At 52.3% G+C, this 16,352-nt stretch overlaps 1 protein-coding gene across 3 annotated transcripts in view; it reads right to left on the reverse strand.

Annotated features, from left to right (window-relative positions):
• Window positions 1-16,352, reverse strand: part of LOC139272919 (protein-tyrosine kinase 2-beta-like) — a 256,360-nt gene that overhangs the window by 37,139 nt on the left and 202,869 nt on the right. For 2 of the 3 annotated variants that reach the window (XM_070889028.1, XM_070889029.1), the window contains exons 23-25: window positions 15,853-15,921; window positions 12,041-12,157; window positions 8,195-8,344 (exon numbers count right to left, since the gene is read on the reverse strand). In XM_070889028.1, the coding sequence (XP_070745129.1) occupies window positions 8,195-8,344; window positions 12,041-12,157; window positions 15,853-15,921 (336 nt within the window). The remainder of the gene's footprint in view (window positions 1-8,194; window positions 8,345-12,040; window positions 12,158-15,852; window positions 15,922-16,352) is intronic. The other variant, XM_070889030.1, reaches the window with a different exon arrangement.

Below are 16,352 nucleotides of genomic sequence, written 5' to 3' on the forward strand. Positions count from 1 at the left end.
CAGAGAATTCCACAGATTTACAACCCTCAGAAGAAATTCCTCCTCATCTCAGTTTTAAATGGACGGCCCCTTATTCTGAGATTATGTCCCATAGTTTTATTTTCCACGATGAGTTGAAATATACTCTCTGCATCCACCTTGTCGATCCCCCTCATTATATGACATAAGAAATAGGAACAGGATTAGTCCATACGACCCTTCGAACCTGCGCCACCATTCATATCATGACTGATCTGATCATGGACTCAACTCCATTTCCCTGCCCGCTCCCCATAACCCCTTTTCGCTCAAGAAACTGTCTATTTCTGTCTTAAATTTATTCAATGTTATATATTTCGATAAGATCATCTCTCATTCTTCTGAACTCCAATGAGTATAGGCTCAACCTATCTTCATAAGTCAACCCCCTCATCTCTGGAATCAACCGAGTGAACCTTCTCTGCACTGCCTCCAATGCAAGTATATTCTTCCTTAAATAAGGAGACCAAAACTGCACGCAGTACTCCAGGTGTGGCCTCACCAATACCCTGTACAGTTGTAGCAGGACTTCCCTGCTTTTATACTCTATCCCCCTTGCAATGAAGGCCAACATTCCATTCGCCTTCCTGATCACTTGCTGACTAGTGAAGACTAATGTAGGTCCCTTGCAGTCAGAATCAGGTGAATTCATAATGGGGAACAAGAAAATGGCAGACAAATTGAACATTTACTTTGATTCTAGCTTCACGAAGGAAGACACAAATAACCTCCCGAAAATACTAGGGGACCGAGGGTCTAGCGAGAAGGGGGAACTGAGGGAAATCCTTATTAATCAGGAAATGGTGTTAAGGAAATTGAAGGGACTGAAGGCCGATAAATCCCCAGGGCCTGATAGTCTGCATCCCAGAGTACTTAAGAAAGTAGCCCTAGAAATAGTAGCTGCATTGGTGATCATTTTCCAACATTCCATGGACTCTGGATCAGTTCCTATGGACTGGAGGGTAGCTAATGTAACATCACTTTTTTTAAAAAGGAGGAAGAGAGAAAACAGGCAATTATAGACCGGTTAGCCTGACATTGGTGGTGGGAAAAATGCTGGAATCAATTATTAAAGATTTAATAGCAGCGCATTTGGAAAGCAGTGACAGGATCGGTCCAAGTCAGCATGGATTTATGAAAGGGAAATCATGCTTGACAAACCTTCCAGAGTTTTTTGAGGATGTAACTAGTAGAGTGGATAAGGGAGAACCAGTGGATGTGGTGTATTTGGACTTTCAAAAGGCTTTTGACAAGGTCCCACACAAGAGATTAGTGTACAAAATTAAGGCACATGATGTTGGGGGCTTATATGTTATATGGTATGTTGGCCTTCATAGCTAGGGGATTTGATTATTGGAGCAGGGAGGTCTTACTGCAGTTGTACAGGGCCTTGGTGAGACCACACCTTGAGTATTGTGTGTTCAGTTTTGGTCTCCTAATCTGAGGAAGGACGTTCTTGCTATTGAGGGAGTGCAGTGAAGGTTCACCAGACTGATTCTCAGGATGGCAGAACTGACACATGAAGAAAGACTGGATCGACTAGGCTTATATGTTGTATTGACGTGGATAGAGAACTGGTTGGCAGACAGGAAGCAAAGAGTGGGAATAAACGGGTCCTTTTACAAATGGCAGGCAGTGACTCGTGGGGTACCGCAGGGTTCAGTGCTGGGACCCCAGCTATTTACAATATACATTAATGATTTAGACAAAGGAATTGAATGTAATATCTCCAAGTTTGCAGATGACACTAATCTGGGTGACAGTGCGAGCTGCGAGGAGGATGCTAGGAGGCTGCAGGGGGACTTGGACAGGTTAGGTGAATGGGCAAATGCATGGCAGATGCAGTATAATGTGGATAAATGTGAGGTTATCCACTTTGGGGGCAAAAACAGGAAGGCAGATTATCTGAATGGTGACAGATTAATAAAAGGGGAGGTGCAAAGAGACCTGGGTGTCATGGTACATCAGTCATTGAAAGTTGGCATGCAGGTACAGCAGACAGTAAAGAAAGCAAATGGTATGTTGGCCTTCATAGCAAGGGGATTTGAGTATTGGAGCAGGGAGGTCTTACTGCAGTTGTGCAGGGCCTTGGCAAGACCACACCTTGAGTATTGTGTACAGTTTTGATCTCCTAATCTGAGGAAGGATGTTCTTGCTATTGAGGGAGTGCAGCAAAGGTTCACCAGACTGATTCCCAGGATGGCTGGACTGACATATGAAGAAAGACTGGATCGACTAGGCTTATATTCATTGGAATTTAGAAGAATGAGAGGGGATCTCATAGAAACATATAACATTCTGACGGACTGAACAGGTTAGATGCAGGAAGAATGTTCCTAATGTTGGGGAAGTCCAGAACCAGGGGTCAGAGTCTAAGGATAAGGGGTAAGCCATTTAGGACCGAGATGAGGATAAACTTCTTCACTCAGAGAATTGTGAACCTGTGGAATTCTCTACCACAGAAAGTTGTTGAGGCCAATTCGTTAGATATATTCAAAAGGGAGTTAGATATGGCCCTTACGGCTAAAGGGATCAAGGGGTATGGAGAGAAAGCAGGAATGGGGTACAGAAATTGCATGATCAGCCATGATCTTATTGAATGGCGGTGCAGGCTCGAAGGGCCGAATGGCCTACTCCTGCACCTATTTTCTATGTTTCTATGTTTACCTGCATACTAACATTTTGTGTTTCATGCACAAGTACAAAATATTTGTTCAACGTCTCTGCCATTTCCCTGTTCTCCATTATTAATTCCCCGGTCTCATCCTCCAGGGGACCAACATTTACTTTAGCCACTCTTTTCCTTTTTATGCACCTATAGAAACACTTGCTATCTGTTTTTATATTTTGTGCTAGTTTATGTTCATAATCTATCTTCCCTCTATTATTTTTTAGTCGTTGTTTGCTGGCTTTTAAAAGTTTCCCAATCCTCTGGCCTCCCACTAAGCTTGGCCACATTGTATGCCCTTGTTTTAAATTTGATACCCTCCCTTATTTCATTAGTTAGCCACGGATGGTTATCCCTTCTCTTAGTCTTTCCTTCTCATTGGGATATATTTTTGCTGTGAGTTATGAAATATCTCCTTAAATGCTCATCAACCGTCCCATACTTTAATCTATTTTCCCAGTCCACTTTAGCCAACTCTGCCCTAATACCTTTGATGACTTCTTTATTTAAGCTTCGGACACTGGTTTGTGATCCAACTTTCTCACCCTCCAACTGAATTTGAAATTCAACCATGCTATGATCACTCTTTCCTAGAGGATCCTTACTACGAGATCATTTATTAATCCTGTCTCATTACACAGTACTAGATCTAAGATAGCCTGCTCCCTGGTCAGTTCTTCAATGTACTGTTCAAGGAAACTATCCCGGATACACTCTATGAACTCTTCCTCAAGGCTACTCTGGCCAATTTGCTTTGTCCAATCAACGTGGAGGTTAAAATCGCACGTGATTATTGTCATTCCTTTTTTTTTAAACAAGCCTCCATTATTTCTTGATTTACAATTTCATGATTTTAAAAACCTCTATCAAATCTCCTCTCAGTCTTCTCTGCTCCAGTTGAGAAGTGGTTTGGCCACAGGGCTGGAAACACCCATTTGTGGGTAAATCAGTGTCGGAACAGTGGGAGGCAGTCAAGGAGGAGATCTGGAGGGCTCAGGCCAAACATGTGCCATTAAAGAAAAAGGGTGGGAATAATAATTCTAGAACCCCCTAGATGTCTAGGGACTTACAGGGGAGGATAAAGAAAAAAAGGGATGCTTATGTCATATACTGATGGCTTAATACTGTAGAATCTTTAGAGGAATATAGAAAGCTAAGAGGTAAAATTAAAAAGGATATTAGTAATGTCAAGAGAGAGCATGAAAAATTCTTGGCTAGTAAAATCAAGGAAAACCTAAAGATGTTCTATACTTTTATTAAGAGCAAGAGGATAACTAATGAAAGGATAGGGCTTATTAGAGACCATGAGGGTAATCTTTGTGTAGAGGCGGAAGAGGTTGATATGGTTCTTAACGAATACTTTGCGTCTGTTTTCACAAAGGAAAGGGGCAATGCAGATACTGCTATCGAGGTGGAGTGTGATATTCTAGATGAAATAAACAGTGAGAGAAGAAGTATTAAGGGGTTTAGCAGCTATGAAAGTAGCTAAGTACCAGACCCGGATGAAATGTATCCCAGGCTGTTGAGCGAAGCAAAAGAGGAAATAGCAGAGGCCTTGACCATCATTTTCCAGTCCTCTTTGGATTTGGGCAGGGTGCTGGAGGATTGGAGGACTGCTAATGTAGTATCCTTGTTTAAGAAGGGAGAAAGGGATAGGCCGAGTAATTACAGGCCTGTCAACCTAACCTCAGTGGTGGGAAAATTATTGGAAAAAATCCTGAAGGACAGAATAAATCTACATTTAGAAAGGCAAAGATTAATTAAGGAAAGTCAGCATGAATTTGTTAAGGGAAGATCATGTTTGACTAACCTAATTAAATTTTTCAAGAAGGTAACCAGGAGGGTCGATGAGGGCAGTGCGTACGATGTAGTGTATATGGACTTTAGCAAGGCTTTTGATAAGGTCCCACATGGTAGACTGGTCACGAAGATTAAAGCCCATGGGATCCAGGGCAAAGTGGCAAGTTGGATCCAAAATTGGCTCAGAGGCAGGAAGCAAAGGGCAATGGTTGATGGGTGTTTGTGTGACTGGAAGGATATTTCCAGTGGGGTTCCACAGGGCTCAGTACTGGGTCCCTTGCTTTTTGTGGTATATATTAACGATTTAGATTTGAATATAGGAAGTATGATTAAGAAGTTTTCAGGTGACACTAAAATTGGCTGTGTGATTGATAATGAAGAGGAAAGTCAGGGGCTGCAGGAGGATATCAATCTATTGGTCAGGTGGGCAGAGCAGTGGCAAATGGAATTTAATTCGGAGAAGTGTGAGGTGATGCACTTTGGGAGGGCTAATAAGGAAAGGCCATTTAGAAGTGCAGATGAATAAAGGGACCTTGGAGTGCTTGTCCACAGATCCCTGAAAGTAGCAGGCGAGGTGGATAAGGTGGTTAAGAAGGCATACGGAATGCTTGCCTTTATTGGCCGAGGCATTGAATACAAGAGCAGGGAGATTATGCTTAAATTGTATAATACTCTTGTTAGGCCACAGCTGGAGTACTGCGTGCAGTTCTGGTCACCGTATTATAGGAAGGACGTGATTAGACCAGAGAGGGTGCAGAGGAGATTTACTAGGATGCTGCCTGGAATGGAGAAACTTAGCTATGAGGACAGATTGGATCAGCTGGGTTTGTTCTCCTTGGAAAAGAGGAGACTGAGGGAGACCTCATTGAGGTGTACAAAATATGGAGGGGCCTGGATGTAGTGGATAGCAAGGGCCTATTTCTATTGGTGGAGGGGTCTATTACGAGGGGGTTGATGGAAGGTTTAGAGGGGATTTGAGGGGGGGCTTCTTTACGCAGAGGGTTGTGGGGATCTGGAACTCGCTGCCTGGAAGAGTGGTGGATGCAGAAACCCTCACCACATTTAAAAAGTGCTTGGATGGGCACTTAAAGTGCAGTAACCTGCAGGGTTACAGACCTAGAGCTAGTAAGTGGGATTAGACTGGATGACCTTTTGTTGGCCAGTGCAGATACGATGGTAAGTACTGCAGGGAATCGAATATGGCCAGGGTGATCTCCTGGACTAGTGTCGATCACCTGGATGGGTCGGAGAGGAATTTTCACAGATTTTTTTCCCCAATTGGCCTGGATTTTGTCCTGTTTTTTTGCCTCTTCCAGGAGATCACATGGCTCCGGTTGGGGTGGAGTGTAGAATGTTTCAGTATAAGGGGTGTCACAGTTGTGTGGGGCGGACTGGTTGGGCTGGGTGCTCTTTACCTTTCCGTCATTGTTCATAGGTTATGAACAATCGCGGCCCAGAAGAGGCGAGAGTTTGGGGCCCAGAAGAGGCGAGGGCCCAGGGGCAGCACGGGCCCAGCCCACACTGCGATATGTGAGCACACTAGGTCCGTGCAGCAGAGCTGGTCTCCAGTCGTCCTGGTTAACCCTTGCCACTGGACCAAGACCTAGCTCTGTCAAGCCCGTGTGGTGGCTGGTGTGCAACAGTCACCACACATTAAAAAAATCCACGCACTGACATCTTCCACTCTTCAGGATGTAGTTCAGGATCTGGAATATTAGGTCCTTCATTGAAACATCTGTGAACTCATCCCTTTTTTGGTGTGGAAGCAAGTCATCCTCACCTCGAGGGACTGCCTGTGATGATGATATGTAACCTTCAGGGCTGCTGACCGAGGGTCGTGTGGCTATTTGTTGGCCAGCGCAGACACGATGGGCTGAAATGGCCTTCTTCTGTGCTATAAAATTCTATGTTTCTAAGGAGAACAATCCCAGCTTCTCCAGTCTATCACCGTAACTGAAGTCCCTCATCCCTGGAACCATTCTCGTAAATCTCCTCTGCTCCCTCTCTAAGGCCTTCACACCCTTCCTAAAGTGTGGTGCCCAGAATTGGACACAATACTCCAGTTGGGGCTGAACCAGTGTTTTATACAGGTTCATCATCACTTCCCTGCTTTTGCACTCTATGCCTCTATTTATGAAGCCCAGGATCCTGTAAACTACTGTAACCACTCTCTCAACCTGCCCTGCCACCTTCAACGATTTGTGCCCATATACCCCCAGGTCTCTCTGTTCGTACACCCCCTTTAGGATTGTACCCTTCAGTTTATATCGCCTCTCCTCGTTCTTTCCACCAAAATGTATCACTTCGCCCTTTTCCGCGTTAAATTTCATCTGCCCCGTGCCCGCCCACCCACCAGCCTGTCTATGACCTCCTCACTGTTCACTATACTTCCAAGTTTTGTGTCATCTGCAAATTTTGAAATTGTGCCCTGTACACACACATCCAGGTCATTAATATATATCAGGAAAAGCAGTGGTCCCAGTCCCGACCCCTGGGGAACACCACTGTATACCTGCCTCCAGTCCGATAAACAACCGTTCCCCACTACTCTCTGTTTCCTGTCACTGAGCCCATTCCGTATCCATGCTGCCTCTGTCCCTTTTATTCCAGGGCTTCAACTTTGCCGGCAAACCGATTATGTGGCACTTTCTGAAAAGCGTAATCGGTTTTCACGTGACACTGACAAGCTGAGTTGTGCAGAGGCTGAGAGACTCCCTGTGGGTCACAGTCCTTGTCAGCACACAGCAACTGAACTGGAAACTTGTCTTACCTGCCACATTCTGTCAGAAACATTCAGTTAGCTCCCACAGCAGGGAAATCCCCTGGGAGTAGAATGGGCGGGCACGCGGCAGATAAAAGTTAATGCAGAAAAGTGCGAAGTTTTGGTAGAAAGAATGAGGAGAGGCAACATAAACTGAAGGGTACAATCCTAAAGGAGGTGCACGAACAGAGAGACCTGGGGGTATATGTGCAAATCGTTGAAGGTGGCAGGGCAGGTTGAGAAAGCGGTTAAAAAAAGCTTACGGGATCCTGGGCTTCATAAATAGAGGCATAGCGTACAAAAGTGGGGATATTATGATGGACCTGTATAAAACACGGGTTCAGCCACAACTGGAGTCTTGTGTCCAATTCTGGGCACCGCACTTTAGGAAGGATGTGAAGGCCTTAGAGAGGGAGCAGAGGGAATTTACGAGAATGGTTCCAGGGATGAGGGACTTCAGTTACGTGGATAAACTGGAGAAGCTGGGGTTATTCTCCTTGGAGCAGAGAAGGTTGAGAGGAGATCTGATCGAGGTGTTCAAAATCATGAGGGGTCTGGCCAGAGCAGATAGAGAGAAACTGTTCCCATTGGTGGAAGGGTCGAGAACCAGAGGACACAGATTTAAGGTGATTGGCAGAAGAACCAAAGGCGATAAAAGAAAAAAACGTTTTTACGCAGCGAGTGGTTAGGATCTGGAATGCACGGCCTGAGAGGATGGTGGAGGCAGATTCAATCATGGCTTTCAAAAGGGAATTGGATAAGTACCTGAAGGAATAAAATTTGCCGTGCTACAGGGAAAGGGCAGGGGAGTGGAACTAGCTGAGGTGCTCTTGCAGAGAGCCGGCACGGGCTCGATGGGCCGAATGGCCTCATTCTGTGCTGTAACCATTCTGTGATTCTCTATAAAGTGTCTTCTCTGTGCACAAATTGTTAACCATGCAGCTTACCAGCAGCTTCTCTTCCTTCTCCAGCCACCGCTTATCCTCCGCCATCTCCCGCTGTTGCTGACGGAGTTTTTCCTGAAGCTTGACCTGCTCCATCTCCCTGAGTTTCTGCGCGTCTTCCTTGCTGTTAAGCTCACCAATCAGGTCGGCCTCCTGTGAAACCCGGGAAATTAATCAGTGTCTGGCCACAAACACGCCACGGCAAAGGTTTTCACCGGAGACGGAGGAGCGCGATAGAACACAGCTGTGTCCTCTTGGCGGGTTAGCTTGATCGAACGACAGGCTCTCCCTGCCCGATCTCAGCATGCTCAACCACGCGCCCACGGCCCAATGGGTCAGTGAGTGTGTGCTGTGTTGCCGAGGCACCGAGATCAGGAACGGCCTCATACTCCATGCTGGCTGATCACTGCTGGGATTGTGAATGTAACAACATAAGAAATAGGAGCAGGAGTAGGCCAGATGGCCCCTCGAGCCTGCTCCGCCATTTAATATCATGGCTGATCTGATCATGGACTCAGCTCCACTTCCCTGCCCGCTCCCCATAATCCTTTACTCCCTTATCGCTCAAAAATCTGTCTATCTCCACCTTAAATATATTCAATGACCCAGCCTCCACAGTTCTCTGGGGCAGAGAATTCCACAGATTTACAACCCTCTGAGAGAAGAAATTTCTTCTCCGTTTTAAATGGGCAGCCCCTTATTCTGAAACTATGTCCCCTAGTTCTAGATTCCTCCATGAGGGGAACACCCTCTCTGCATCTACCCTGTCAAGCCCCCCTCGGGGTCTTATACGATTCAATACGATCACCTCTCATTCTCCTTGTTGTATATGCTGACTATGGATATACTCTATGTGCAGTCACTGTGAAATTGTACAAGATGGAGACTTGTTTACCTGATGTACTGTCAATAAGGATTACACTGTGTACATACATGCTGGGACCACTAGAGGGTGCAACTGGGGGTTTCCTGCCCTGATGGCAGGGCCCAGTATAAAAGGCTGCACACAATGCATGCACAGCACTCTGGACTTTGGAATAAACGACCAAGGTCACTACGGTTCAAGTACAACATATTGCCTTGTTGTGTCATTCATAAGTACACGACAGGTATAACACTTCTAAACTCCAATGAGTACAAGCCCAATCTGCTCAACCTTTCTTCATAAGACAACCCCCTCATCTCCGGACCATCTCATGGTGGTAATTGCTCCACGAAGCCTCAGTGTCCCGAGACACACAGTGAGGAGAGCCTTGGGTTCTCAGCTTCCGATAACCCCCTCCCCCTAGCGGAGCTTGAAACAGGCATTGTATGAGCAGAGAGAGAGTTAGCCTCCGCTGCAGTGCTCCTGGGGACTGAATGGCCTGCCGAGAACCTCGGAGGAGGCCTTCCTTCAGGCTTGACCCCCCCCCCCCGCCCACCACCACCACCACCGGCCCCCGGGTGAGGGCCTAGATTGGCTGCCCCACCATTATCGGACGGATTCCCGCGCGATGATAACCGGGCGCGTCCAGACAGCGGGCGGTTAACCCGCTCGGTCAGGTGAATCGCCCAGGCAGCGACGGTGACCTTTACCCTCAACACGCTCCGGATCCCCCGGAATACGCCCGGCGTCAGGCGACAAAAACAGAACCCCAAGTCTGGCTTCTAACCGCGGAACTCAATCAGCCGCTGCTTTTATTGTTAAATGTACATCAAGCGCACAGCAACACGACAGCGAAGATCAGGGCCACGGGTACAGAGGCTGAACGTAATAACCACAGCAAACATTAAAGGACGTCTCCGGAATGAGCAGAGTCGGGGTCAGTGTCAAACAACACTGGGCAGCAATACATTTCCAGCACTAGGTCCATCCCAACATACCAGCCGTGGCTCAGTGGGCAGTACGCTCACCTGAGTCACAAGGTCGCGGGTTCAAGTCCCACTCCAGGGACTGGAGTACAAAAATCTAGGCTGATGCTTCAGTGCAGTGCCGAGGGAGCGCCGCTCTGCCGGAGGGGCAGTGCCGAGGGAGCGCCGCTCTGCCGGAGGGGCAGTGCCGAGGGAGCGCCGCTCTGCCGGAGGGGCAGTGCCGAGGGAGCGCCGCTCTGCCGGAGGGGCAGTGCCGAGGGAGCGCCGCTCTGCCGGAGGGGCAGTGCCGAGGGAGCGCCGCTCTGCCGGAGGGGCAGTGCCGAGGGAGCGCCGCTCTGCCGGAGGGGCAGTGCCGAGGGAGCGCCGCTCTGCCGGAGGGGCAGTGCCGAGGGAGCGCCGCCCTGCCGGAGGGGCAGTGCCGAGGGAGCGCCGCTCTGCCGGAGGGGCAGTGCCGAGGGAGCGCCGCTCTGCCGGAGGGGCAGTGCCGAGGGAGCGCCGCTCTGCCGGAGGGGCAGTGCCGAGGGAGCGCCGCCCTGCCGGAGGGGCAGTGCCGAGGGAGCGCCGCTCTGCCGGAGGGGCAGTGCCGAGGGAGCGCCGCCCTGCCGGAGGGGCAGTGCCGAGGGAGCGCCGCTCTGCCGGAGGGGCAGTGCCGAGGGAGCGCCGCTCTGCCGGAGGGGCAGTGCCGAGGGAGCGCCGCTCTGCCGGAGGGGCAGTGCCGAGGGAGCGCCGCTCTGCCGGAGGGGCAGTGCCGAGGGAGCGCCGCTCTGCCGGAGGGGCAGTGCCGAGGGAGCGGCGCTCTGCCGGAGGGGCAGTGCCGAGGGAACGCCGCTCTGCCGGAGGGGCAGTGCCGAGGGAACGCCGCCCTGCCGGAGGGGCAGTGCCGAGGGAGCGCCGCCCTGCCGGAGGGGCAGTGCCGAGGGAGCGCCGCCCTGCCGGAGGGGCAGTGCCGAGGGAGCGCCGCCCTGCCGGAGGGGCAGTGCCGAGGGAGCGCCGCTCTGCCGGAGGGGATGTCTATCGGATCAGAAGTTAAACCAAGGAGCCACCTACTCTCTCAGGTGGCCATAAAAGATCCCAGGGCACTATTTTGAAGACGAGCAGTGGAGTTATCCCCGGTGTCCTGGGCAAAAATATATCCCTTAACCTACAGGACTAAAACCAGATTAACTGGCCATTATCACAGTGCTGTTTGTGGGAGCTTGCTGTGCGCGAATTGGCTGCCGCATTTCCCATATTACAACAGTGACTACACTCGAAAAGTATTCACTGGCTGTGAAGCATCTTGGGATGTCCAGTCGTCGTGAAAGGCGCTATATGAATGCAAGGGGCCGAAACTCCCTGGATAACGCCGCCGGTTACCGCCGGCGATGGGCGGTGACCCCGCCTCCCGACTCACCGCGATGGTCATTGGTGGAGGCACGGTGAGGTAACGCTGCGCCCTCTAACGCCCCCCCCTCCCCACGCGATGATGTCACCCAGCGTGTAGCGCCCCCTGGGCGCCTCTCCCGCCATGTTTGGTTCGTGTCCGTGACCGCCTGGGAAAGGAGGAGGGAACATTGCGGTGCTCGGCCGCAATCGCCCGGCGACCAGCGGAAGTGTTTTGACGTTAATTATTTCAGCGTTTATTAATTAGTTGTACTAGTGGGGAAGTGTGTGTGTGTGTGAGAGTGTGGGACGGAGATGTTTGCGGGGTTTTTTTCACCCTCCCTGTTTTCCCAGCTGGTGTGCCGGCTGCCTCCTGTGGCGAGAGTGAGTGGGCCCTCCTGATTCTCCGGTACCGTGGGACGCCAGCTTTAACGCCGGTCTGTCAACTTCGGGCGGGGGAATTGGATTTGCCCGCTGGAGACTCCACCTGAGGCCCGGCGCTCACACAGCGACACCGCCCCTAGTCGTCCCCTCTCGCACAGGCACAGAGCACCACTCCCAACCCGGTTTGAGGTCGAACATCCGACAAACACACCGCTGAACAAAACGTGGTCCCCGCAAGCAAGCTGCTCTTACCCGCACGCTGAGCCGCCGGAACAGCTTCGGAGGCGAGGTTTCCGCGGCGTCACTGGGTGCCTCGTTGGTCGGAGAGCAAGGTATGTGCGGTGAGCTGGCACACAGAGACTCTGGCACCTGGGCGGGTCGGACGGCAGACGGAAAAACACAGCAATCAGCAACAAAACACAGCACGGGGCGGGGGCTGGGGGGGGGGCCCGCACGGGCAAAGCACACGGTACACGGCAAGCCGACGCTGGCCAGCGTCTGGAAACGGCACAGGATCGCTGGTCTGCGTACCACAGGGCGATCCCACACCTCACCCCTGGGCTCCAGCAGGATGTGACGGCGATCGCTGGAAGTGCGGCAGTCACTGAGCAAAGCATCGGAAAGCGAAGACAGGACAAGCACACGTGAAGGCACTGGCGATGTCACAGGCAGGCACTGCACCCACGTAAAGTCATGAAGCACATACTTGGAAGAGTATGATGACATAAGAAATAGGAGCAGGAGTCGGCCATACGGCCCCCCGAGCCTGCTCCGCCATTTAATACGATCATGGCTGATCCGATCATGGACTCAGATCCACTTCCCTGTCCGCTCCCCATAACCCCTTATCCCCTTATCATTGAAGAAACTGTCTATCTCTGTCTTAAATATATTCAATGTCCCAGCTTCCACAGCTCTCTGAGGCAGCGAATTCCACAGATTTACAACCCTCTGAGAGAAGAAACTTCTCATCGCAATTTTAAAATGGGTGGTCCCTTATTCTAAGATCATGCCCTCTAGCTCTAGTCTCCTCCATCAGTGGAAACATCCTCTCTGCATCCACCTTGTCAAGCCCCCTCATAATCTTATACGTTTCGATAAGATCACCTCTCATTCTTCTGAATTCCATGAGCCCAACCTTCTCGACAAGGTCTCCATTGATCTCCCAGTAACGTTACAGCAGGGGAACTCTGGATGGAAATTCGAGCCCAACTGCACGATGATCACTAAATCTAATCTTCCCGGACGTGTCATTCATTGGACACAAGTCGAAAATCACCATCCCATTGTGAGTTCCCTCACCTGCCCCGGGGAGAAGGGTTTGGTGTCTGGCCCCGGGTCTGGCGTCTGGGCCCCGGGTCTGGCGTCTGGGCCCCGGGTCTGGCGTCTGGGCCCCGGGTCTGGCGTCTGGGCCCCGGGTCTGGCGTCTGGGCCCCGGGTCTGGCGTCTGGGCCCCGGGTCTGGCGTCTGGGCCCCGGGTCTGGCGCCTGGGCCCCGGGTCTGGCGCCTGGGCCCCGGGTTTGACGCCTGGGCCCTGTGCCGGGGCACACCACGAAGGGAGGCGGTGTACCACATTCGTGGCGCAAAAACCGGAACCTTTGCCAACTTTACCACAGGGCCAGGAGCGCTCGGTTAGAGGGCCTGGGCAGGCGGAAAATCTGAAACACATTGGCCACAACCCCAACGCAAATTGCCGCAATAAACTAACCTAAAAAACCCTGGAACTTACCTGTTCTGCAGTTTATCCCCCTCACCGCTAGATCACTGTGCTGTCCCTGGCAGTCACCGCGGGGCGGGGCGGGTCACCGCGGGATGGGCCGGGTCACCGCGGGGCGGGCCGGGTCACCGCGGGGCGGGCCGGGTCACCGCGGGGCGGAGCGGGTCACCGCGGGGCGGAGCGGGTCACCGCAGGGCGGGGCGGGTCACCGCGGGACGGGCCGGGTCACCGCAGGGCGGGCCGGGTCACCGCGGGGCGGGCCGGGTCACCGCGGGGCGGGCCGGGTCACCGCGGGGCGGGGCGGGTCACCGCGGGATGGGCCGGGTCACCGCAGGGCGGGATGGGCTGGGTCACCGCGGGATGGGCTGGGTCACCGCGGGATGGGCTGGGTCACCGCGGGATGGGCTGGGTCACCGCAGGGCGGGTCACCGCGGGATGGGCTGGGTCACCGCGGGGCGGGGCGGGTCACCGCGGGGCGGGGCGGGTCACCGCGGGATGGGCTGGGTCACCGCGGGGCGGGGCGGGTCACCGCGGGGCGGGGCGGGTCACCGCGGGATGGGCTGGGTCACCGCGGGGCGGGGCGGGTCACCGCGGGCCGTGTCAGGGTGAGTCAGGGCAGGCGGGAGCGAGTCCAAACTCAGGCCGGTGTCACAACCAGAGCCGTTACACACCAGGCCCAATTCTCCCCGGCAGGGCGTCTAAACCCCGCAATACGGGCCCAGAGGATCGCGATCGGACGCTGGAGACCTCGCCGCCCCCACCGCCCTGATCTTCCCCGTCACTCGCCACCCTCCCCGCTCCGATCCTCCCCGCGGAGGGGCAAAACCCGGTGAAACCCGCAGCACAAACGACCGGTAAATCCAGCCGGTGAATGTTTTAGCCAGCCCGATAGTCCCTCTACACGTCCCTATTCTGCACCTTCCGGCTCATTGCTTCTCATCGTGAGTCACAGCCTCTGTTTTCTCTCCCTCCAACCCTCCCCTTGCAACATCTCGATCGTCCCACATAATATCGCCTGCACAGCGTGCATGAAACCCATCTGACGATGGGATATCGCCCAGCCAACAACACTGCCCCTAATCCTATCTGTCCTTGTTTCCCCCGTTTACCAACACGGCCCCATGCACTTTGCCCTCTGCATCTCCACCCATGTTCACATGTAGGACCATGATCGCTTGTATAACAACTTCCACCAGCTACCTCTTCCGTGTCCTCGGGACCCCCGCACACATCCACCCGTTCGCTGCCTCAGCTCCTTCTCTCTGGGGATACCCTCAATGGACAGTCTCTCCCACAGGATTTCCCTTCTCGTGTTTGAGCACAGTGCAGTTGGTCAATCCTCGGACCCGTCATTCTCTCCCTCGAGGTGCTCAATGAGTCAACACTCCCCCAGGATACTCTGCTGGTCTGGATCGTCACACACCGTGAGCTGAGTGTCCACAATAGCCCCCTCAACACAGGCAGTATGGGACAACGTGTCAGCAGTGGGTAGCACCCTTGCCTCTGAGTCACAAGGTCGTGGGTTCAAATCCCACTCCAGAGACTTGAGAACAAAAATCTAGGCTGACACTCCAGTGCAGTGCTGAGGGAGCGCCGCACTGTCGGAGGGGCAGTACTGAGGGAGCGCCGCACTGTCGGAGGGGCAGTACTGAGGGAGTGCCGCACTGTCGGAGGGGCAGTACTGAGGGAGTGCCGCACTGTCGGAGGGGCAGTACTGAGGGAGTGCCGTACTGTCGGAGGGACAGTACTGAGGGAGCGCCGCACTGTCGGAGGGGCAGTACTGAGGGAGTGCCGCACTGTCGGAGGGGCAGTACTGAGGGAGTGCCGTACTGTCGGAGGGGAAGTACTGAGGGAGTGCCGCACTGTCGGAGGGGCAGTACTGAGGGAGTGCTGTTAAACCGACGCCCCGTCTGCTCTCAGGTGAACTTAAAAGGCCCCATGGCACTATTTTAAAGAAGAGCAGGGGAGTTTTCCCCGGTGTCCTGGGGCCAATATTTATCCCTCAACCCAAATCAGTAAACAGATTATCTGGTCATTATCACATTGCTGTGTGTGGGAGCTTGCTGTGCGAAAAATTGGCTGCCGTGTTTCCCACATTACAACAGTGACTTGGGACGTCCGGTGGTTGTGAAAGGCGATATATAAATGCAAGTCTTTCTTTTTCTTTCTTTTTGGTTTGTCAATCCATGGGATACACCGATTTGGAATAAATTCTCCCAGCCTCAACCCCGTTACAGAAAGCCAAGAACTGACCCCGCAGCCTGTGTAATGTGGAGCGGCAGTGTCCACAGAGAGGGCCCCACGGTAACCCTGACAAACCCACCCACCTCTTCAATCTGCTACATACTTGGAACTGAAGTCCCGGGTTCAGGCGCTGCATCGGAGGTGACTTGGTAAATCCTTTCATCCGTGACGGCTGCAACACAAGACAACGATGTGAATTTAATATCATGCATTTTGTGACAGTGGCCTAGACTGACCTTTCACCTTTAAGATCCAACACAGACAAGGGGCTTGAAGATGTCCTCGCTCAGATTAGACTGACCATTTGGACCAAGAGTTAAAGCTTGGCCCTCAGGTCAGCTGAGTGGAATAAGATTGGCCAATTTATTTGACCTCTGGCCTAAACCGGTAGGTTTAGATTCTGGAGAGAGAGAGAGACAGAGACAGACAGAGAGTCAGAGGGAGAGAGAGACAGAGAGAGAGAGAGAGAGAGACAGAGACAGAGAGAGACAGAGAGTCAGAGGGAGAGAGAGACAGAGAGACAGAGAGACAGAGAGAGAGAGACAGAAACAGAGAGAGAGAGACAGACAGAGAGAGACAGAGAGAGGAGATCCTGGTTATGTA

Source organism: Pristiophorus japonicus, chromosome 9 (genome assembly GCF_044704955.1).
Source record: "Pristiophorus japonicus isolate sPriJap1 chromosome 9, sPriJap1.hap1, whole genome shotgun sequence".
Lineage (NCBI taxonomy): Eukaryota > Metazoa > Chordata > Chondrichthyes > Pristiophoridae > Pristiophorus > Pristiophorus japonicus.